General features: G+C 42.9%; 1 protein-coding gene across 8 annotated transcripts in view; it reads right to left on the bottom strand.

Moving 5' to 3' along the window:
* Nucleotides 1-23,929, bottom strand: part of KCNH1 (potassium voltage-gated channel subfamily H member 1) — a 250,984-nt gene that overhangs the window by 39,193 nt on the left and 187,862 nt on the right. For all 8 annotated transcript variants that reach the window (XM_072140190.1, XM_072140192.1, XM_072140194.1 and 5 more), the window contains one exon: nucleotides 22,413-22,609. In XM_072140190.1, coding sequence (XP_071996291.1) covers nucleotides 22,413-22,609 — 197 coding nt within the window. The remainder of the gene's footprint in view (nucleotides 1-22,412; nucleotides 22,610-23,929) is intronic.

Below are 23,929 nucleotides of genomic sequence, written 5' to 3'. Positions count from 1 at the left end.
ATATTCCAGGATTGTAGCTACTACAAGTGCACTGGGGTGTTTCCTCACACTGCTGTACACTGTGTCCTCTGCTGGCAGTGTTAGGTTTTGGCCTTGGATAGATATGTATTCAATCCTTTGTGTGTATTGTTAGTAGCAGAAGGACTGTGATATATGGATTTATATTCCAAGATTGTGGGGCAGATTTATCAAGCTGTCTGAAAGTCAGAATATTTCTAGTTGCCCACGGCAACCAATCACAGCTCAGCTTTCATTTTACCAATGCTCATGAATATTTTAAAGGGGAGCTGTTATTGGTTGCCATGGGCAACTAGAAATATTCTGACTTTCAGACTGCTTGATAAATCTGCCCCTGTATCTTCTACAAGTGCACTGTGGTGTTTCCTCACACTGCTGTACACTGTGTCCTCTGCTGACATTGTTAGGCGTTGGCCTTGGAGAAATATGTATTCAATCCTTTGTGTGTGTTGTTAGCAGAAGGACTGTGAAAAAATGGATTTATATTGCAGGATTGTAGCTTCTGAAAGCACACTGGGCCGGGTCCTCACACTGCTGTGCTCTTGACTCTCTAAAAAGTGAACATGGGGGGGGGGTCCAGCAATGGGATTCATGTTCACTGGAATAAAAATAACAGCCAGTTCAGGGTACAAGAAAGGAGTGGAAAGAAGACCCACATCCTCCCTGCCCATCCTGTTATGGGGGGCTGCCTGGTGCCACTATCTTTCCCTTCATCCCGTCAGTCTAGTTTCTCACCCTCTGGTTTGTCAGGCAGCAGGAGGAGGTATTGGGGAGAAAACTTGACTGAGAGGAGGAGGAGAACGGCACCGTGTAGGCCCACGTCACAACAAGGGGCACAGTTAGCCCCAAAAATAACATTGCTTGGGGCCCCCACAATCCTAAATCCACACCAGCTCTCACTCGGGGGTCCTTGATAATAAAGTACTGGGCCATAAGGACCTGCGATTAGTGTCCCAAATCATCAGGTTCCCTGATACGTCATGGCCAATACATTCCTCAGTAGAAGAATCCATGTTTCCAGTTTAAAACTTCATAACTTTGAAATCAAATCATTGTTGAAAGCCAAACTCTCATTATCTCGCTGGAGAATATGAATATTGAGAGGCAGATAAAACCCTGAGGTCCGATTCTTAATTTTCGGGGCATTTTAGGGGCTCTGCCAATCTGCCCTTGCAGCTACATTTGTATAAATACCGAGCAGCTCGGAGACCTCCGCATTATAAGATCTGCTTAATTTTTTCATATCGGGAAGTTTAACATCTCATTAACCTGCTTCTAGGGTCCAGTCACCACTTGACGGGTTTAATAAGCAATTACTTAGGTAAATTTATTTCAGATATATTTTCATTCCAAATCAGCCGATTGTTCTCCCGTGATTGTAGAAACATGGAATTTGGAGTTGATTGAAAATGAATGTAATTGTATCACAAGCACTGAAAATAGGAAAATAAACTAAAAACTTGGCAAAAGGGTCAAATTAAATATCCATTTAAGGGATTGTTTATAATAATAATGGACAGTTATCTACCCATTTATGTCTGATTGCGGAGGGGGTTCCGACTAACGGAATGCACCCACCTCTGTGAGCGGCAAAACGGGTGAACTACGGGTGAACCACATGTCCACTTTTGTTGCCCAGTATTACAGACTGGAATGCTGTAAGACTGTAATATAGGAAAGCTATGGGTTACTGGGGATCCCCAGATCTGCTGAATGTGGAGGTCCCGGCAGTGGACAGGTCTTTTTAATAGGGACAAATGTCAATTTTCAAAAAAACTCTTTAAGGCTAATTCATACAATGATATTTTTGATCTGTATAAGACCCCAGCAGTGTATGAGATCGGAGAATACCCAACATCTGTCCATAGTGCTGTCCGTATCATTGCCTCCAATGGTCTGACAGTTTCCTCTACAGACCTCTACATGGATGAAAAGTCATCAATATCTGTGAATCCGGTCTTACGTTATTATGTTATCTTTACTTGTGTTTCCACGGTTACAGACTACAAACAAAACCTGTGTAGTCAGATCCATCATCCATCACCCTAACCGCACCTGACCGGTAAAACATGATTATAGGATCAGACAGTTTTTGCATTGTGGAAATGTGGAATGATCTGAGCGAGTGTTGGGTTGGAAAGAACCTGTGCACAAGTGACTGAACTCAGATTTAGGCGACAATCACACTGCCGTATGGGGGACATATATACGGCCAACATATATACGGCTTATATACGTCCCCCATAGACGGCAATGGGTGCACTGCGCCGTACGGGAGCTGTATGGTGCGGCATTGTACCGTTCCGTAGCTGGGAGAAAGATAAGACATGTCCCATCTTTCACCCGAATACGGCACCGTGCCCCATGTTTCCTCCTCTCCCTGACGCTGACGTGTGCCCACCGTGCTACGGTACAGCGGGCACAAGTTAGTGTGAATATAGCCTTAGGCTACATTCACACGACGGTGCGGGGGACGTATGTTCAGGAGACACGTGCGGCACCATACCGCTCCGTACACAGGGAAAAGATAGGACATATCCTATCTTTGTCCGTAGTACGGCCCATACACTTTGCATTTCAATGGAGAGGGGAGGGGTCACTCCTCCTCTCCATCGCGGTGGCCATAGCCGTGCGGGAATAAGTTTGTCTAAATGCAGCTTTAAAGAGTCTCACAGTCTGTAAAAAATAGGCGGCAGTGGGTTCAAGAATTTTTTGCAGATAGACCATCTCTATTTGATCAATGGGTGGCAGGTACCCGATCTCCACACCCAGCTTTCCCGACTGGCACAGAGATGAAAGGAGTTGGTTCCCTGTCCTTTGTAGTGGCCAGAAGCTGTAACTGCAGCCGCGACCCTCATTCACTACAAAGCGTTTACCCCAGTTTTGGGCACAGATTATCCCACAATTCTGGAGCATGGTTGCTCTACCCCACTTCTAGAGTCTGAGCAGTAGGTGACCTACGTCGTAACATATTTTCCCTGATTATATCGAGGCATAAATCTGTACCTGCTACAGTCCCATCAATGTGCATTCCCATACTATGATAAGTTATAGATCTCTAGATGCAGGAGTCAATATCAGCTATCTGAATGATATTGACGGAATTTCGAGGGTCACTGACCCCTGGCTGGTGATGATTCAGCGAGCTGTCTGTGCCGCTTCTTATTGATCTTGCAAATTTATAATTTGTGTTTTCTTCTATCCTCACCATCTCCTCCCTGTGGCTGCACTGCAGTGTATCTGTCTGAGACATAACTAATACTGTATATTCAGCATCTACACGTTTTATTTTCGGCATAGCCGGAGACAAACAAGTGATACATCATGGACAAAGTCAAACAGTGCATAATGTTAGAAGAAAACTTTACGGGGTTCTTATTTATGGGACTACCTAACTGGTCCTTGCAATTTTGTCAGCTTCAGCCTTCGTTGAGGCACCTGCTGCAGGCTGCGGCCTGTGATACATCACTTAAGCCAAATCCAGTGGTAAAGAGTTGTCAAGGGTCCGATCAATGGAGTCTGCTTCTGTTGTCTGGGGCAGGCACATTGCTCCCAATGACCATGCGGTGGGCATCAGGCTACACAGCTACAATACACATTCATCATCATTAGGATTATGTGCAGTAAACACAAGTCGATTAGTTTCAGCCAATAGCTGCAAAGCACTGAGTGATGTCAGAGGGAGGGGCCTTAGTTTGGACCACCTCTGCCGTAGAGTTTGTGTAAATGTCGCAGTATGAAGAGCCCCTTGAAGACTTGCTTTAGGGGGACCATAGTGAAAGAACACAGTAATAAGTAGCCAGACCTTAGAAGTTCCATTTTCCTTTAAACCTAATTGTTTAAGAAAATAAACATCCTATATTTTTGTGATAAATAAAACTAAACTAATCCAGTTTGCGCTGAGCCTCACTAATGAGAACATCCAACTGGAATAAATTCAGGAAGGGATTAGAGTCTAATACGAGCTCCTCCATGTAATGTTATTAATATATGGCGAGAACTTCAAAGAGAATATATTCAGAGCAATTGTAATTGAGAGAAGTGAAATAATAATGTTTGTAGTCCATATAACGCATAGTAATTAAAGGGAAGGGTCCTAACCCCAGACCCCACTGCCAGATAAGGGTGAAACTCCAACCTACTAGAGGCCACTAATGGTAATATTGGTTAAGGGGCGAACACAATCCACTGAAATTGCTATAGTCCCTATCATTACACCCCTGCAATCTCAACAACCTCTACAACTCCTATTCTTACCCCTTACAACCGCCCTAAACCTATATTTGTACCCTTGCAACCTCTACAACCCATATCCTTAACACACTGTAACCTTAACGACCCCTATCTTTAAACCCTGTAACCTTAACAACCCCTATGCTTAACTCCTATCCTTAAACCCTGTAATCTTAACAACCCCTATCCTTAACAACCCCTATCCTTAACCCCTGTAACCTTAACAACCCCTATCCTTAAACCTTTCAACCTTAACAACCCCTATCCTTAACCCCCTGTAACCTAACAACCCCTATCCTTAACAACCCCTATCTTTAAACTCTGTAACCTTAACAACCCCTATGCTTAACACCCTGTAACCTCAACAACCCCTATGGTTATGTCCTTGCGACTGCAAACGATAAACCACTGACACAATTTCTTAAAACTTATATTGCTTCTTTATTAGTATCAAAGCTAAAAAAGCGTAGGAACTAACTAGTAATAGTCCATAACTCCACTCCATAATGTGCAGACACAAGTGGCTTTCACCGAGGGAATAGCATACTAAGCAACGTTTCGGAGGCTCCGCCTCTTTCTTCTGGCATGTATATAGGGAACACTGGTACACAATTTTATAGATAGTCCACTTAATTGTGGAAACAGACTATATAGATTACATTGGGGCACATTTACTAAGGGTCCGCGGACCGCGTATCTGTCGGGTTTCCTGAATTTTTCCTTTTTGCGCCAAATTGCCCCAGGTTTTTGGCGCACGCAATTGGATTGTGGTGCATCGGCGCCGGCTTTCATGCGACACAAATCAAGGGGGGGGGACGTGCCGTCGGACAACCCGACTGATTCGGACAAACCGCAGAATTTAAAAAACAAAATTGTGTGGCAAGACAATGCACTCACATGCACCGGGAAGAAGAAGGTGAACACCGGCAGACCTCGGCGGGGGAAGCGATGGATGCAGGGAATTGGACGCACGATCTTAGTGAATCGCGGCAGACCCGAATCCTTGTTGGACAACGCACCGCGGGAATCGGGACGGGTAAGTAAATGTGCCCCATTATGTCCTTGTGACCTCTTCAACCCCCTAACCTTTGCATATCTTTATCACTACCCACCAGTAACCTCTACAACCCCTATTGTTACCCCACTTGCAACATCAGCTCCTTGCAACCTCTACAATTCCTATTGAATCCCCCATGCAACCTATCATTATACCCCAAACCCTTCCCACCTAACAATTACACTAATCTCTACAGAACACTTGCCCCGTCCCTTTCTATAAAAAGTCATTTCACCATGTAAAACCCAACAAGACCAGACAGAAGACATTAGTAATCGCTGTATTACAGTCTGACATTGCAATTACAATCTCAAAAAACTTAAACTAATTGTGGCCACATAAATACTGTATAACCAATTCATCTGTAAGAGCGATGGGGAGAGGAAAATGAAACTGAAGTATTAAAGAATTAAAAAGCCAAAACAGATGTATTAATGGGAAATAGAGAGGGACAGTGAAATCTGACGATTAGAACTATACGGTTATTTTTGTCTGGTTTTGCGCAGTATGGGAATTTCTCATTGGTGTCTAATATTATGGAGTGAAAAAGCTACGGATGGAGGAAGATTTAAAGGGACGCTCTAGTCACCAAATACTGAGATCCTCTAGTTCTTGGATGGACAGGACTGTACAGAGATCTTTCTATTGATCCTTTTACGCCTAGGCCTGTAAACAAGGGGACATCTTCTACTCACCTTAGACTACGGGATGTTGTAATAGCTAAACCATTGTACAAATTCAAGATGGACCTAGATGCCAAAATATAAGCTGATAGATGCTTATTCATTGAGTTTTGGGAGGTCAAGAACCACATGATATTGGTGGTAAGCCTATTGTGGCTCCAAAGCCAGATAATAGCCATCCTGAGACCTCATTGATACAATGTTGCCTCCGTAGAGATCCTTACCGGTCTAGTCCCATGCATTGCTGTACAAGCCGAAATTGTAAGGTATGCAGTGGTCGGTGGGAAAATACCCCAATAAAGATGTTCCTCAAAAATTTCTTACTGAGCCATAGATCTTGACAGTTTCTCTAGCAGGTTACGCTCTGGTGTAGACACCAGTTTTTTTGGTCATAAACATCGGCACAGGACTTTATGGTTACTTTCAGGGGAGGCTAACAGTAACACCCGAAAAGGTCTCTGAACCAAGTAGAAGGACCTCCCAACAGGAAAATAATTGTCCTCCCTGCTTGCCAGAAGGCCAGTATTTCTGTAGTTGCTTGCACGGTGAATAGCTGCCTTCACCCACAACTGGTCATGGGGTCCATATACAGTGATACTTCCATTACAAGTCCAGTTTCGGACTGGGGTTCATCAGATCAAATTATTCTGTGGGTCCATTTTTCATTTTCCCTCAGGAAATATACTCGACCACCCAAATTAGGTTATTCTCTGAGGTTCAGTACAGGCAGTCCCTGGATTATGTAAAAGGTAGGTTCTAAAGGTTCTATAAGTTGGAACTGTATATTTTATCATTGTAACCCCAGGCAAAAATTTTTTTGGTCTCTCTGACAATAGGATTTTAAAACTTTTGGATTGTCATAAGAACAAGGGTTAACAATAAAGCTTAGTTGCAGACATCTTTGATAACTGTTACAGCTGATCATTGCAGCCTGGGACTAAAGTACAGTAAATTACCAACATCCATAGGCCGTTGGTAGCTAGGGGTCGTCTCTAAGTCGTGTGCTCTTAATTCGGGGACCGCCTGTATTTCGTTAGAGTCTGCGCTCCCCCTTGGATCCTCTATTAGGCCAGTCTGACACTATAAAAGGCCCTCATATGTGATTTAATGGAAGTTTTGATATCTTTAGCACGCTCTGCATTCTGTTTTTCAGACTTACACCTGAGATATAAGATGTAGGTCGTGGTGACCTAGTATCGGTACGCGGCCAAGACAAAGAAGTATTCCCTTCTAGAAAGCCGGTGACATCTGCCTCACTATTACATTAGACAAACATTCGTATTTGTTAAGCGATGTCATATAGGACAATGATGTGAGCAAAGCTGGGGGTGGTGATAGTCATCCCTGAAGGCAAAAACAAGGGAACGCCAAAGTGGAACAAATTCAATTACGGAGCTGGGTATATAAGCGTCCTCCGGAGTGTAGCTCTGCGTAATGACTTTACCAGTAGGTGTCCATCAAGTCTCCGTAATCACTATATTTACCGTACAGGTACCAGAAAATACTTCATGTACTTTATCAGACGACAACCACCAAGAGACAGCTCCCAGCGTTGCCTAAATCCTATAACATATGTTATTCTGTGATTAGTCACAGATGGCGCTGTAGATGTAATAGGTTATTATACAGTAGGTTATTATGGGATTAGCGCCGCACAGAATAATATGGATGCCCAGTCACTCGGTCATGGTTCATATAAGTCCATACAATCTGGTCTACAGTGAATTGGTAAGAAAATAAAACCTTTAAATTCAAGGGGTTTTCTAAAACATGTTTAGTGGGAGTGTGACACCCGCTGATCAGATATCTATAGTGTATGGGGGGTTAATTTCTTACTGATCCATCGTTGACTGAGAAATAGAAGATCGGTTTGGCTTGTGCTTGCAGTGCAGTGATGGGGCCCCCGGTATTGTGATTACTGTGGTCCCAGTAGTCGGACCCCCAGTAATAAAATACTTATCCCATAACCTGTGTATAGGGTATCTGTTAGTCTGATAGGAAAACCCATTTAAAGCCTTAATGACAAATTTTGGAGGCAACTTTAAAAGAGAATATGGCCCAGTTGATCTTTGCCATGGAGTACAGATGTTATTGGTAGACAACTGATAAAATGTCACCTAAAATGAAATTATGGGACAACCCTATATACGAAATATCCTGGAGCTTATTTACTAAGGGTCCGCAGACGCACTTTTGTTGGATTTTCCGACGTTTTCGGGTTTTGTTCGTCTGTGACAGGTATTTAGCAGGGGATTGTGTTGCACGTGATCCGATTGTGGCGCAGCGGCGCTGGCTTTCATGCTACACAAATCGTAAGGCAGAAAGTTTCTAAAGAGGTAAGCAAGTTTCCAGACAACGCCTGTTAGGCTGACTGCCCTTATAGTAAACTAAACTGTTCTTTCCCTCCAAAACAATTTCTATAGATGTGGAAAAGTCTCTTAATTAACCCTTTCTATAGGTCTATACAGACACATTACTAATAAACAGAATGTATATCACAAAACACTATAGATTAATGTGCTGACTTCATATGTGGGGGAAGTTCAAAAATGGACAAAGTTTAATGCTCCTTACCTCCAGGACACTACAGAAGAAGATTTATGGGCACCTCTACAGAATAATATATGGGGGTTTATTTACTAAGGACATTTTTGTCGGGTTTCACGACTTTTCAGGGATCCTGCCGGGGATTGTGTCGCACGCGATCGGATTGTGTTGCAATCGCGTCAGCTTTCATGTGACACAAATTGGGAGGCGGGCCGTCGGAGGATCCGACGGATTCGGACAACGCACGGGATTTAACATTTAAAATTCCGAACTCTGGCGGACCTGAGCGGGGAAGGGACACATGCAGGATACCGGGTGCACGATCATTGTGAATTGCTGCAGATGTGCATTCCGGTCGGACAATGCACTTTAAGTGAACGTGTCAGGAAGGGTAAGTAAGTGTGGTAAGTAAGGGTAAGTGTGCCCCACTGTGATCATGCCTCCGTTGTACATGCCAGTGTGTGCTTTATACATGTACGACATCTATATAAGGCCATAGGATGCGTTGGGGAATAGGACTAATCCAGTGTATAGAATATGGTGTTGGTCCTTATGGTCGGGGAGCAGTTTTGTGGATCCAGGCTATACATTTTACGTGCAATCATCATAAAAGAATATATTTTTTTTCTTCTCGTTACGTTTTATCGTTTTCAGTCTAAAATTAAATGATCCTGTTCAAGGAGAGCGAACATTGTTATCTTCAATGTGGCCTCCTGTATATTAACAGGCTGTATGGTTATGTGCCGCAGGGTATGTGGCTGCTATAGTTATCTGCTTTTTATGGGACTTTTTTTATAGAGACGCATAAGGAAGCAATTTATGAGAGTGGGAATAAATATCGGCTTATTGTGAGTAAGTACAGGACATAGATCACGGCTCGGTGAGCAGCCGCACCACATTCATGTTCCCCTCTCGCTTTGTTCCCTTGTCTGTAAAGGTCAGATTTCTTATAGAAAGTCTGAAAATCAATCACTGGGTTTTTAGATTCCAAAATCTGCTGACATGTCTCGTCTACGCTTTCCATACTTGCGTGATAAAAATGAAACCGATTGAAGAGATAGCTTTAATTTTGGTCTTTCTCAGGTTCATTCTGGCGTAGAATTGAGCTATGGCCTTGACTAGTTCCTGGCTCAGGCTAGAAGTAGTGTGCAGGGGTAAGGTCAGGTCAGTCCAACACCAGGTACACCCCCGTTCAAGCCCACCCCTTGAGGAAGCGACGGCGAAACGTACGTCGGGGTGCTGTGGTGGTGGTCTGGGGCTTGATTACTATTTGTCAGGTATTTGGTATTATGGAATGCCTGGTTGGGTAAAAGTACTGCTTGTCCCTATTGCACAGCCCCACGTTGTATTTGATGTCTACAGTGTTTGTACATGTATATTATGGTTTGACCACCACCATCTTTGTTTGTTTCTGTGGTTTTTAATGTGTGTTTTAATGTTTTTTTGATTGCCTTGGTGTGTACAAATAAAGATTAGCATTATTTTCATTGATACCTGAGTTATACCTTTCTGGTCCTATATACTACTGTGGATATTCATATAAACATCATGCCTCTGATGCTTCTAGATGAGCAGACCCGACATTCAAGTTCAGGTTCGGCATTTGGGTTTGGCCTCCTGACCCAGACATATTGCCCCCGGGTTAATCATAGTCATGGCTAATTAGGGGCATCCACTTACCGGATTGGTTGTGTGGACATCAATCCAGCAATATGTCCCAAATGCTGAACCTAAACTGAACCTGAACTTGAACGTTGGATCCCCTAATAGTTATAATGACCTAATTGGGAGAAATCTATCTAAATCATGTGCTTTGTGCACCAGCAGAAGAAAGCTGTAGAATGGGGTATGATGAGGTGGATATACTAAGAGGTTCATGAATTCTACGGCAGCTCCTACCAGGCATAGAATTCAGCTAGAAACTGCGCCAAATTCTGGCAAAAACTATGATAAATTTGTCAAGCTAGGGCATCTATGTCTCAGCCCGTCCTATACCCCACCCGTCACACTCCCACCAAGAATTGTGATTTTTTTCATCTCACGTATGCCAGAAAACTGGTAAACAAGCGCAGGAGGATGCCACCATTGACTTTTTAAGACCAAATTACATATATTTCAAAGAATTTTGCTAATTTCCATAAATGACTTAACAGATGAATTCACCGCTAAAGCAGATTTGGAGAAACAAAATGTTCTCATTTGCAATTTTCTTCTCTATAGGAAAGCCTTGGGATAATGTAGGATTTGTAATAGTATAATAGTGCTGAGCCTTAATGCTGCACTCATTCCACTCTGTCATATCTATGTGTGCTGCAATCTAGAAGGTGCACGGCGTCTCTCCGGCAGGACCTTAGCTATACTCTAGCCTTACCAACACAAGGTACTTTTAGCTAAAATGGACCCTAAATGCCTGTTTACAACAGAAGTAGAGCAGTCTGTTCAATATTCCAGCCGCCGTCACACATCTATCCTTGTTTCATGCTGCTCTATACAAAATTAAAGCCATTCAGTGTTGCAAGAAGTATCCAGAAATTTCCACAGATTTTGCATCAGTTTTTGAGAGATTGTTGGATCCTGTTTCTGCTGCCTATCCTATCCCGTACTATTTCTGATAAGAAGACACTGGCTCACGTTTATCAAAAACAGTGCAGTGTGTACTTTGTGCGGTTTCCTGTGTAGTTTGCAGGAGGCCTTAGTAAATGTGCCCCTTTGAGTCTTAAAGGAGAAGTGTTGCTTTAAAGGAGTTGGCCACCTTCCTAATAAAAATTAAAAATTATCCCTACCTAATTAAAAACTAATATTTATTCCACCCAGTCCTATTTTTTGAGTGATAGAGGTACTCACCTGTCTTCTTAATGGGGTCCTTCGTCCCTCTGGTTTCTTCAGCCCACATCCCTGAGTAGGCGTGATCAGTAGGCACTATCTTCTTTGTGAGGACGAATCTCTGTGTATGCACAGGGGCTCATTTACTAAGGGTCACACTTTTGTCGGACTGTTCGTCTTTTTCGGGGTTTGCGCATCTTTGACAGGTATTTAACAGGGGTCTGCGCTGGGATTGTGTCGTACACAATGCTGTCAGACGATCCGACTGATTCCGACTGGGCGTGGGATTTAACTTTCAAATTGTGTCGCAAGATCAACACTTACATGCACCAGGAAGAAGAAGGTGAACTCCGGCGGACCTGAGCGGGGAAGCGACACATGCAGGATATCGAGCGCACAATCTTAGCGAATCGCGGCAAAGTGCATTATCGTCGGACAATACACTTTCGGTGAACCCCCTTGGACGGTAAATGTGCCCCACAGTGTTTCATAGCTGTGGCTCCGCAAACTGAGGACAGTCTGCATTGTGGGAGCACGTTCAGGACAGGAGGATCGTCACATGTTCCTCCTGTCCAGGGGCCAGCCCAGACGTACAGCAAGGAAAAGAAGACAGAAGATGAAGAAGAGACCACCGGATTGCCCAAGGAGAAGAAGACCAAAGATGAAGAAGAGACCACCGGATTGCCCAAGGAGAAGAAGACCAAAGATGAAGAAGAGGCCACCAGATTGCCCAAGGAGAAGAAGACAGAAGATGAAGAAGAGACCACCGGATTGCCCAAGGAGAAGAAGACCAAAGATGAAGAAGAGGCCACCAGATTGCCCAAGGAGAAGAAGACAGAAGATGAAGAAGAGGACACCGGATTGCCCAAGGAGAAGAAGACCAAAGATGAAGAAGAGGCCACCTGATTGCCCAAGGGGAAGAAGACCAAAGATGAAGAAGAGGCCACCAGATTGCCCAAGGAGAAGAAGACCAAAGATGAAGAAGAGGCCACCAGATTGCCCAAGGAGAAGAAGACCGAAGATGAAGAAGATGCCACCGGATTGCCCAAGGAGAAGAACACAGAAGATGAAGGAGAGGTCACCGGATTGCCCAAGAGGATCAAGTTAACGCTGGAGAATTCCGTCGGAAGGTAAGTTACATTATTGTTTTTTTCCCACCCCAGAGCAGAAGTTGTTCTAAAGTGAAGAAGAGACCACCGGATTGCCCAAGGAGAAGAAGACCAAAGATGAAGAAGAGGCCACCAGATTGCCCAAGGAGAAGAAGACAGAAGATGAAGAAGAGGCCACCGGATTGCCCAAGGAGAAGAAGACCAAAGATGAAGAAGAGGCCACCTGATTGCCCAAGGAGAAGAAGACCAAAGATGAAGAAGAGGCCACCTGATTGCCCAAGGAGAAGAAGACCAAAGATGAAGAAGAGGCCACCAGATTGCCCAAGGAGAAGAAGACCAAAGATGAAGAAGAGGCCACCAGATTGCCCAAGGAGAAGAAGACCAAAGATGAAGAAGAGGCCACCAGATTGCCCAAGGAGAAGAAGACCGAAGATGAAGAAGATGCCACCGGATTGCCCAAGGAGAAGAACACAGAAGATGAAGGAGAGGTCACCGGATTGCCCAAGAGGATCAAGTTAACGCTGGAGAATTCCGTCGGAAGGTAAGTTACATTATTGTTTTTTTCCCACCCCAGAGCAGAAGTTGTTCTAAAGTGAAGAAGAGACCACCGGATTGCCCAAGGAGAAGAAGACCAAAGATGAAGAAGAGGCCACCAGATTGCCCAAGGAGAAGAAGACAGAAGATGAAGAAGAGGCCACCGGATTGCCCAAGGAGAAGAAGACCAAAGATGAAGAAGAGGCCACCTGATTGCCCAAGGAGAAGAAGACCAAAGATGAAGAAGAGGCCACCTGATTGCCCAAGGAGAAGAAGACCAAAGATGAAGAAGAGGCCACCAGATTGCCCAAGGAGAAGAAGACCAAAGATGAAGAAGAGGCCACCAGATTGCCCAAGGAGAAGAAGACCGAAGATGAAGAAGATGCCACCGGATTGCCCAAGGAGAAGAACACAGAAGATGAAGGAGAGGTCACCGGATTGCCCAAGAGGATCAAGTTAACGCTGGAGAATTCCGTCGGAAGGTAAGTTACATTATTGTTTTTTTCCCACCCCAGAGCAGAAGTTGTTCTAAAGTGGTCAACCCCTTCACAAAATGTGCAGCACATTTGTTTTTATGCTGCTAAGGCTTACTGTGGGCAGTGTTGCCAATGTCTAATTATGTGCCAGATTTATGACAATGGGTCTTGATAGACGATTAACATAAACCTTAGTGTAATTTTATACCACCTAATTTAAATCCAAAATTTTCAAACTTTTTAGGAGTATAACATAAAATCTTAGGCCAGACATGTCCTGCCGAAATTTGGTGACCCATCATGATAGAAGTCTTAAACTACTCAACTTCCGGACACCAAGATGCCACATGGAATCTGCATTGGACATTCAGTCAAATTAAACAGTATCGGAAAAGCTACGGGCAATGAGATACAAGAATGGATGAGACAGATTTCAGGAACAGCTCAGAAACTCCAGCGAGAACTGCAGAATACAGGGAGAACTAAATGACCTGTCAAGGATGATGTAATGGACCAGGGAATTTGCTTCGGTAACCCAATGATAGCTAAGGAAGGGGTGAGTAATGGGAAAGAGCACGGGGGAGGCTGATAACACAGAAAAAGGTCAGTCATCAAAGAGATCAGATAGAGGAACAAAGGACTTTGCCGGTGGAAGGTCATGACCAAGGCTACACCACAGCGTATGCCTCCATCACTAAAATTACATGCGGACCTAAAAGCAAATATCTCAGCTTTGTGGTTTCAAATAAAATTGGTATAGTTGAAATTGTCTTTGAGAACCGAATCTGCGTCCCATCTAACCAATATCTACTCTTCAAAGGAAATCTACCATCAAGTATGATAAACCAGGGGCACTTACTCATAGATCCCGACACCGTTACTGTGGTAATCTTCTTATATTTGTTATCCATGGCCTCCTTCCTTCTAAAATCAACGTTTAAAATGATGCTAATGAGCCAGAAGTGCTATGGGCATGATACAGAAGCCCTCTGTGCTCTGGGTTCACAGGCTGTTGTAACATTGTAGCAGGACGTCTCAAGCTCCACCTCCCCTCCCCCTGCGCTTCCGGTAATCTCAGCAGCAGTTGGCACAAAGTGGGAGGGGTAAGTGCTTCATCAGAGTGTAACAGCTTGTGCAGCTACCACATGGGAGGAGCTCTGATAACAGACCCATAGCCTGGCTCATTAGCATAATTTAAAAAGTTGATTTAAAAAGGAAGGAGGCCATGGATAACAAATATAAGAAGATGACCACAGTCACTGTGCCTGGATCAGTAAGTGTCCCTGGTTTATCAGGATGGATTTTGATTTCCTATAATATGAAATATGGCATATAAATTAGAAAATAAAATAGCAGGTCACTATAACATGTACATTTACCTTTAAGTGGCAGCTGGTGAGCAGGATACAGGGATATGGAGTGACCTATTGTGCCTGAAGGTCGTACGTCATCAAGGCTGTCGTAGGTAAGTAATCAACGTAATAGAGTAGAGACATGAGTAATCCTTCCTTCACTCAGGCAATGTCACTCCTCTCCGAGACCTCACTTAGAAATGCTTTCAGCTAATGCTTTCATTTGACATTTATTGACATTTCATTAAAATTTTTAAAAATTCACGTACCCTGGTTTTTTATGCGCATATTTGCAGATACGCTCGTCGTGATATTTCCTATGTTGTGTAAAAGGGATGTAGAATGAAATTTGTCTGTGATCTTTAAACTTCAACTCTGGCGGTAACATGAGCTGTATATATTATTGGGGAACAAAACGTTATGTGGTGGACAAAAAACAAAAATAAAGTACTCAAGTAAAAATATTATTGAAAAGTTGAAAGTGCAGAGCATGAGAGACGCTAATTTCTCTACAGTGCAGAAAACATCTACATTGTTGGGCTTTTCCATCTCTATCCCATCAATTTCATGATGCTTCAGCACAGCAACACATGGGCAGCTAGATGTAGTAGTATCTCTGCCTACTGGAAGGACAGTGTGTTTATACTTCTATTTATATTCCCCAAAAAATCTAATAGACAGTAAATTTAACAGTCTAATCAGTAGTAGCTGTGATAGGATTTTGTGAGGTTAGTATCCCAAGGTGTCTGTCACAACCTCTTGGCTGAGTTCATTTAAAAACAGTTAAAGGAAATCTACCAGCAGGAACCAGGACACCCGAGATGCTGACCTGCTGATGTGTGACCACTTAGTCTGGATCTGCTCTTTTTTGACTTTGTTATGCCCTAGATTTACAGAAATGTGAGCCTGAGGGGCTCTGGGGCGTCACCAGAGCGCCCCCAGAGCCCCTCCTGCTCATTTGCATACTTTTATAAGTCAGGACATAAAATCAAAGAAGAGCAAATCCAGACAGAGACTTTCTTTGGTGTAGATACCTGGATCCTGCTGGTAGATTTCTTTTAAAGTACATCTAGCACCAGGATGAAGGATTGTAAACCAAGCACACTGACATACTGGTGTGCGCCCACTCTGGCAAGATCTGCTCCTCTTTTAGCTTCTTATGCCCTTGTTTTTGTGTAAAAAAGGCTTTACAATTATGTAAATGAACTTGAGGGGCTCTCGGTTCAATCAACAGCTACAGATCCCAGAGCCCCTAAGACTAATTTGCATAATTTTGAAGGTCTTTTTTTCATTAAAACAAGGACGTAAGAAGCTAAAAGAAAAGCGGTTCTGCTCACAGGGGGTGCACACCAGTATGTCAGTGTGCTTGGTGTACAATCCTTCATCCTGGTAGTAGATTTCCTATAAGTATAACGAGAATAATTAGTCCTTTTTTAAAGACAACAAATAAAGATGTGATTTATATTTCTCTTTTGTTCGTTCACTTTGATTTTTTTTTTCAATTAACAATGAACAGTTCTGCTTTAGAAAGCATTCTTAAATTGCCATGTTTTTTCCCTGCCTAAAACTTTTGCACAGTACTGAAAAAAGGAACAAAAATTGATGGGATGGGGGTCTGAGAGCTGCCACAGTAAATTTTGGAGCTGTTATAGAAACACATTGGTGCTGTTGCTTCTTAATTCTCACAATCACTTGTGGTCCTAGAGTTCAGACAATCACTTTATGACATGGGAATATCCCTTTAAACTTGAGAGTCACATTTTTTATAGGAGGTGAATTGGGAATGACCGGGTCAATTTAATACAAGAGGTCTAGTAGTTTTGAGACTGTATGCTTGGACATGCTGGTTCTCGAAGGTCTATCATACGTTCAATCCATAATAGAGTAATATTGAGTTGACCCAAACAGAGGCCTTTTGGTAATTGGGGTGAAGCGGGTATTGTTAGTTGTTACCGGTCTATACTAGAGATCAAGATGTCTGTGCTTGATTTTATAAAAAGTCCATGAGATCCGTAAGAAATTATAAAAACTACATTACATTATAAAAATTTGTGGATGCAGAAGTCTCCTACACAAAATAGTGAGGTTCACAGTCTCCTCTGTTCCCTATTAGTCCTATCATCACAGTCTGTGATTTTAAAGAGCTTTCTCTTTCTGCATCTTAAGCTGTGTTATATACACCTCTTCGCCCCCCCCCCCCCCCCCCCAAATATTCTGCTCTCCAGACACTCTCTACACAGCAGGTAAATGTTTCACCCTTGGCACTCACACTGCACAGACTATACACTTCATGTAACTGTTTCACTGCTGGCTGCTACTACTTATTCCATTCTGCATGCTCCTCCATGTGATGGAAGCTGCCAGGCTAGTCACCATATAGTTTGGTATTAACACACTATGCTAAGATCAGTGGATCTACCTGTAGTAATCTCACTGGATTTACTGCTCAATTACTTTATGAAAAAAACACAGGCATCATGGAAACATTGGGCATCCTTAATTTGACTCAGCTTCAGAGCAAAAACAAGAAGAGTTTAGTATCTGCTCACTTCAGAGGATTTCTAAGATGTAACTTCAGAAATTAACTCTGAAAAGTAACGGGCAATTAACACAATAGGGACATCATTCTGTTTGTTTAAAGGGGGAATCACATATGACAATTGGGTTTATTTAAACTTCATCCCTCCTTAAACTACATGATATACAACATTTTGGGTGTTAAACACATTGGGGCAGATTTACTTACCCGGCCCATTCGCGATCCAGCGGCGCGTTCTCTGCGGTGGATTCGGGTCACTAAGGTAGTTCCTCCGACGTCCACCACCTCTGAAGTCCGCTGAAATGCACTCAAGTTCACCGGCCTATTCCTGGTGAAGGTAAGTGCAAGCTCCGAGACACTTTTTGATTTTTAAATGCGGCAGTTTTTCTGAATCCGTCGGGTTTTCGTTCGGCCACGCCCCCCAATTTCCGTCGCGTGCATGCCAGCGCCGATGCGCCAAAATCCGACCGTGTGTGCCAAAATCCCGGGGCAATACAGGAAAAATCGGCACAAATCGGAAATATTCGGGTAACACGTCGGGAAAGCGCGAATCGGGCCCTTAGTAAATGACCCCCAGTATGTGGACCATTCTGATTTTGGATATAATGGAAAATATACTGCCACTAGTCTCCTTGATGCAGGACAACCTTTCCAGTAATGATACTTTCAAGTATCATTAATGTGTGATGTCGGACCCTCCTGTTAAACCCCCATATATCTCCTGAATAGTTGTCCCATTTCCTGAATCGCCATAAAGAAGAACGTGGAAAGCCATAATATTTTGGTAGCGATTCTTCACTTGGATGTTACACAGTTAATAGGTTGATAAGGTCCTGGTGCTGAGGATATAAGGGGATTACAGATGTTTGTCCCTCATTTATCAAACATATACGTCAGGCTTCGTAATACATGCCCAAGGTCAGCTATAAAGCCATGTTTTCATGGAGGATACATTTGAATTAGGGTTTCACGGTTCTAAATTTTTGTAGAACAAGCAGAAGTAATTTTTTAAACAGACTTTAAAAATATTTTCAAAAAATTCTATAAAGAACAGTTGGACTCCATGGTAACAGACAACAAACAAACATTGTGTAGTCTGATCCTGCGCTCATATTCTCTTCCATTTGTCAGTAATTTTTACTAACCTACCAAGTATACATGAGCATAAATTAGATTATTAAAGGAAACAACTTGGCTGTGGAGTCAGACTACACAGAGTTTATTTGTTGTCTGGTGTCATGGAGACGCCTCATGTGCACAGAAACTAAGTAACAGGAAATATTCCTAGTTAAGATCTAATGTAAAAATGCTGAATTTCATGTAAAAGACCAGATCTAGTAGTAATAGTGGGGTAGGTAGACATACAATTCTGACGAGAAACTGCTTTGAGAGTCTCTGAATCAGATGAAAGTGAATGAGTAATCCCCTGGTACAGGGGGGGTGTACATATTGGGCAATGTTATGCTTTATATAGCTGCACATGAATAATCCAGATATGGAGAGACACTTTTTAAGTCTTGTAATGTCATAAAACCGGTTTATATGGCAACATGGGCATAAATAATGCATTTTATTTCAATATGTCTGACATCTGCAGCCTGACAGAAAGCAGAAAGAGAATCCATCTCCTGAGATGAAACACATAGCTGGCTCACTCGCAATGTATTGGGGCCATCGTATATATACACTTGGAGTAGCACCACCTTCCGGCTGTACGTGGTTGCCCCCAGGGCTGTAAGTGGTTTCCCCCAGGGCTGTACGTGGTTTCCCCCAGGGCTGTACGTGGTTTCCCCCAGGGCTGTACATGGCTTCCCCCAGGGCTGTACGTGGTTTCCCCCAGGGCTGTACGTGGTTTCCCCCAGGGCTGTACGTGGTTTCCCCCAGGGCTGTACGTGGTTTCCCCCTGGGCTGTACATGGCTTCCCCCAGGGCTGTACGTGGTTTCCCCCAGGGCTGTACGTGGTTTCCCCCAGGGCTGTACGTGGTTTCCCCCAGGGCTGTACGTGGTTTCCCCTAGGGATGTACATGGTTTTCCCCTGGGCTGTACACGGTTTCCCCCAGGGCTGTACATGGTTGCCCTGAGGGCTGTATGTGGCTTCCCCCAGGGCTGTATGTGGTTGCCCTGAAAGTTATACGTGATGGCCCCAAGGGCTGTATGTGGTTGTCCCGAGTGCTGTATGTGGTTGCTCCGAGGGCTGTATTTGGTTGCCCCGAGGTTTCTAGGTGGTTGCCCCCAGGGCTGTATGTGGTTGTCCCCAGGGCTGTATGTGGTTGCCCCCAGGGCTGTATGTGGTTGCCCTAGAAGTCTCAGGTATGATGTGCTCCCGTGTCCCGATTTCTGATAATGACATTTTAAATTTTATTGAAAGGGGTATATCCTAAAATATGGCAACTAAAGGGAAGCGTTGGGGCCACTAAATATTGTGGAGTGAAGAAGAACTAGAATATTAGGGGACTGTCACTGAAGTCACTCCAGTAAATATAAGCTTAGGTGATAATTTGACTCTTTTCACCTCCATATAAGGTCTATACGACAGCCATATTGGATCACTGGAGAAACCTAATGATAATTTAAAGGGATCCTCCATTGAGTGAATCGTAAAAAAATGATGCTCAGTTTAAGCGCTCTCGGCGCGTGCAGGATGTGCCAGTTATTGGCAAACTGCAAACTGCACTGTATGAGCATACATAGGTCTTAGCACTTTGTTGTAATGTTGCCTTTAAGTTTATTATATTTTACATTTTTTAATGTTTTATTTTATACATTTTCATTTTTTTTTCTGTTGCTTTCTTTCTACCTGTGTACGGCAGGATTTATTGGCACCTAATTCTCTGACTCTTTCTTATTTTATGATAGAAATGTCAGTGCTAACAGAAACCCTCTGACCCGCTCTAGATTGGCATAACAATACAAAATCGGAACTTCTTGACCATCGTCCCGCCCACAGTGCGAAGCTCCAAATGTAAGTATTCTCCAAGTACACTCAGGTTTTAAGGCATAAATCACAGAGAGGCCTCTGACTCATTCCCTAACCCCAAGCAGAAGCTCAGAATTGCTCTCCTGACATCCTATTAGTGACAGAAATGACATTTCCCCCCCTTTTGCCGTCTAAAAATAACATAGAAGAAAAATATCACCTTTAAAACAATGAACAGAAGGTTTTGTTTCAGACAATTCCCATATAAACCAATGAGTCATAAAAATGGTAAAAAAGAAAGTGTTGCCAGGATTTTTTTTTCCAAGTATATAAAAGCGTAAAAAACAGCACAAAGTGTCCGAGACATAAAAGCACAAAAAGAAAAAAAAATGAAAATAAAATACTTGTAAATAGGAGTTTGAAGGTTTGAAGACCCCAAAAACTGGAAGTGTTCTGCTAGTAGAGGGGGGTCACAGATTTGTTGCAAATGGAAATTCTGGAAACTCCTCTACATAATTAGACATTTTTTTCTTATTGTTATATTAAATATATACACATATGACATAATTATGCCATTTATTTCAGTTTTATGCCTCAAAATAAAAAACTTATCACGGGCAAGCGACATAATTCATGGTGAAATATGGATTTATATTCCAGGATTGTAGCTGTTCTTAGTGCACTGGGGATGTGTCCTTACACTGCTGTGTTCACTGTGTTAGGTATTGCCCCTGTAGAGATGTGTAATCACACCTTTGTGTGTGTTGTTAGTAGCAGCAGGGCTGTGAAATATGTATTTACTTTCCAGGTTTGTAGCTTTTCCTAGTGCACTGGGGATGTGTCCTCACACTGCTGTGCTCACTGCAGGCAGTGTTTGGTATTGTCCCTGAGAAGCTGTGTAATTATACCTTTGGGTGTGTTGTTAGTAGCAGAATAACTGTGAAATATGGATATATTTTCTAGGTTTGCAGCTTCTCCTAGTGCACTGGGGATGTGTCCTCACACTGCTGTGCTCACTGCAGGTATTAATAGGTATTGCCCCTGGAGAGACGTGCAATCATAACTTTGTGCATGTTATCAGTAGAAGCTGGGCTGTGAAATATGGATTTATACTCCAGGATTGTAGCTTCTCCCAGTGCACTGGGATGTGTCCTCACACTGCTGTGCTCACTGCAGGCAGTGTTTGGTATTGTCCCTGAGAAGCTGTGTAATTATACCTTTGGGTGTGTTGTTAGTAGCAGAATAACTGTGAAATATGGATTTATTTTCTAGGTTTGTAGCTTCTCCTAGTGCACTGGGGATGTGTCCTCACACTGCTGTGCTCACTGCAGGCATTGATAGATATTGCCCCTGAAGAGACGTCCAATCATAACTTTGTGCATGTAATCAGTAGAAGCAGGTATGTGAAATATGGATTTATACTCCAGGATTGTAGCTTCTCCCAGTACACTTGGAATGTGTCCTCACACTGCTGTGCTCACTGCAGGCAGTGTTAGGTATAGTCCCTGGAGAGCTGTGTAATTATACCTTTGTTTGTTCTGTTAGTAAAATTAGGACTGTGAAATTTGGATTTATATTCCAGGATTGTAGATTTCTCAAGGGGACTAATAGCATGTCCTCACACTGCTGTGCTCTTAGATTTCTCTTCCTGTTTAGGAGCACAACACAGTCCCTCTTCCCTGCTATTTTACCGGCAGAGGTGAGAAGCTATGGAGCAGATGGCACAGAGCCCAGCAGTGTGAGGTCACTGTGTGAATCATTGAATATAAATCTATTTTTCACAGCCCTGCTGCTACTAGCACAAGCAAAGGCATGGTTAAACAAGTCTCCAGGGACAATACCCGTAACTATCTGTGGTTTTGCATAGTGAAAAGAGATACCTTTAGGAAGCCATTCAGGAACACGACTAGCTCTATGTTAATTTTAACTTCTGTATATTTCCAGATATGCAGATATATATGCAAATTATATATATATATATATATATATATATATATATATATATATATATATATGCAAATATATACATGCAGCTTGAATGCTTTGCATAAATTGGATTCAATGTTGCAATACCGTAGTCAGTCTCCAGGCAGGAGGGGCGCTATCATGTATAGTGACACTCACCCTTTTCCGCAGGTTATAGGTAAGGATAAGGTTTCGGGAGAAGGAGTGGGAAAAAGCGGAGTAGAATTCCAGGACTTTCTGTAAGGCATCTCTCTTTATGACGTGGAGATCGCAGTACGTCAACGCTCTGACATTGGCGCAGGATGGAGCCAGGGTGGTCTCTTTCCAGAATATGTCTCCGAAGACGTCACCTTTACCTGCAGAAACAAGAGGAGCATTTACTATAAAACCCATAAAAACTACGATCCCCAATTCACAATGATAACAGCCTAATCCCTACTGAGAATGGAGTATTCAGGCTGCGTTCACACATTGCATTGACATCACGTCGATGTAAATATGTCTATGTTAACATAACTGTAACGTAGTGTAAACACAAAGTAAACCCAACGTGTGAACACAGACCTAGGGTCTGAAAGGGGTCTCAATGGGCAATTAGTAAAAATTCTGCATTCAGACCCAGAACCTTCAGGACATTGCAGGTAAGAGCCAGAGTCCAGACCTCATACAGATTTGTAAAGTAGGTGATGTGTAGTAAGTAGAATCCACTTGGACTGATACACTGTAACAGAGCATCAGCTGTGAGCAGGATTGCCATTGGAAAGGTGAGAGAGGTGAATTTCATATATACAGGCAGTCCCCGGGTTACATACAAGATAGGGTCCGGAGGTTTGCTCTTAAGTTGAATTTGTATGTAAGTCGAAACTGTATATTTTATAATTGTAGATCCAGACCAAAAAAATTTTGGCCCCAGTGACAATTGGAGTTTAAACATTTTTTGCTGTAATAAGACCAATGATTATCAATAAAGCTTCATTACAGTCACCTTACAGCTGATCATTGCAGTCTGGGACTATAGTAAAGTATTCAGAAAGCTTCACCAGAGGTCAGAGGGGTCTGTCTGTAACTATGGGTTGTCTGTAAGTCGGGTGTCCTTAAGTAGGGGACCGCCTGTATAAGGTCTCAAAATTGGACCATAGAAGAGAAGAGACCCCAAAAATAATATCTGTATAAAGAATATCTGCAATGTTTGGTATCACAATCCAGTTCTGCCGCGCAGGGATGACCCATATAATTCTTCTCAACGGCAGCGACGGAGGCACGAGAGCAGAGACAGGTTATATAATGGGTAATGGAGAGAAGTGACAGGAGTGAAAATGGAGGGATGCAATGGATCCTGGATTTTAGGAAACAGGCAAGTACAGACGATAGTTAAAGGGAACCTGTCAGCAAATCTAACCCTATAAAACAGTCCCCTCCCAAATAGGATATGAAATGTCTTTTCTAGACATCTCACCCGATTACCTATTAAAAATATCCCCCAAAGTCATGTGATAATGAGCAGAGAAGAGTCATATGTTATCTGAGATGAGTCAAGTTTATAGTGTGCACAGGGAGCGCCCTTTTCTTACGTTCTAAAGAACCTAGAAACATTCTGCTGGTGCCATTTTAAAGATAAGAATCTTCTCTTTCGGCTGAACTTTGTGAGCTACAGAACCAGAATTACATACAGATAA

Source organism: Engystomops pustulosus, chromosome 3 (genome assembly GCF_040894005.1).
Source record: "Engystomops pustulosus chromosome 3, aEngPut4.maternal, whole genome shotgun sequence".
Taxonomy (NCBI): Eukaryota; Metazoa; Chordata; class Amphibia; order Anura; family Leptodactylidae; genus Engystomops; species Engystomops pustulosus.
Note: the sequence above shows the minus strand (reverse complement) of the source record. Positions and strands in the feature narration are given on the sequence as shown.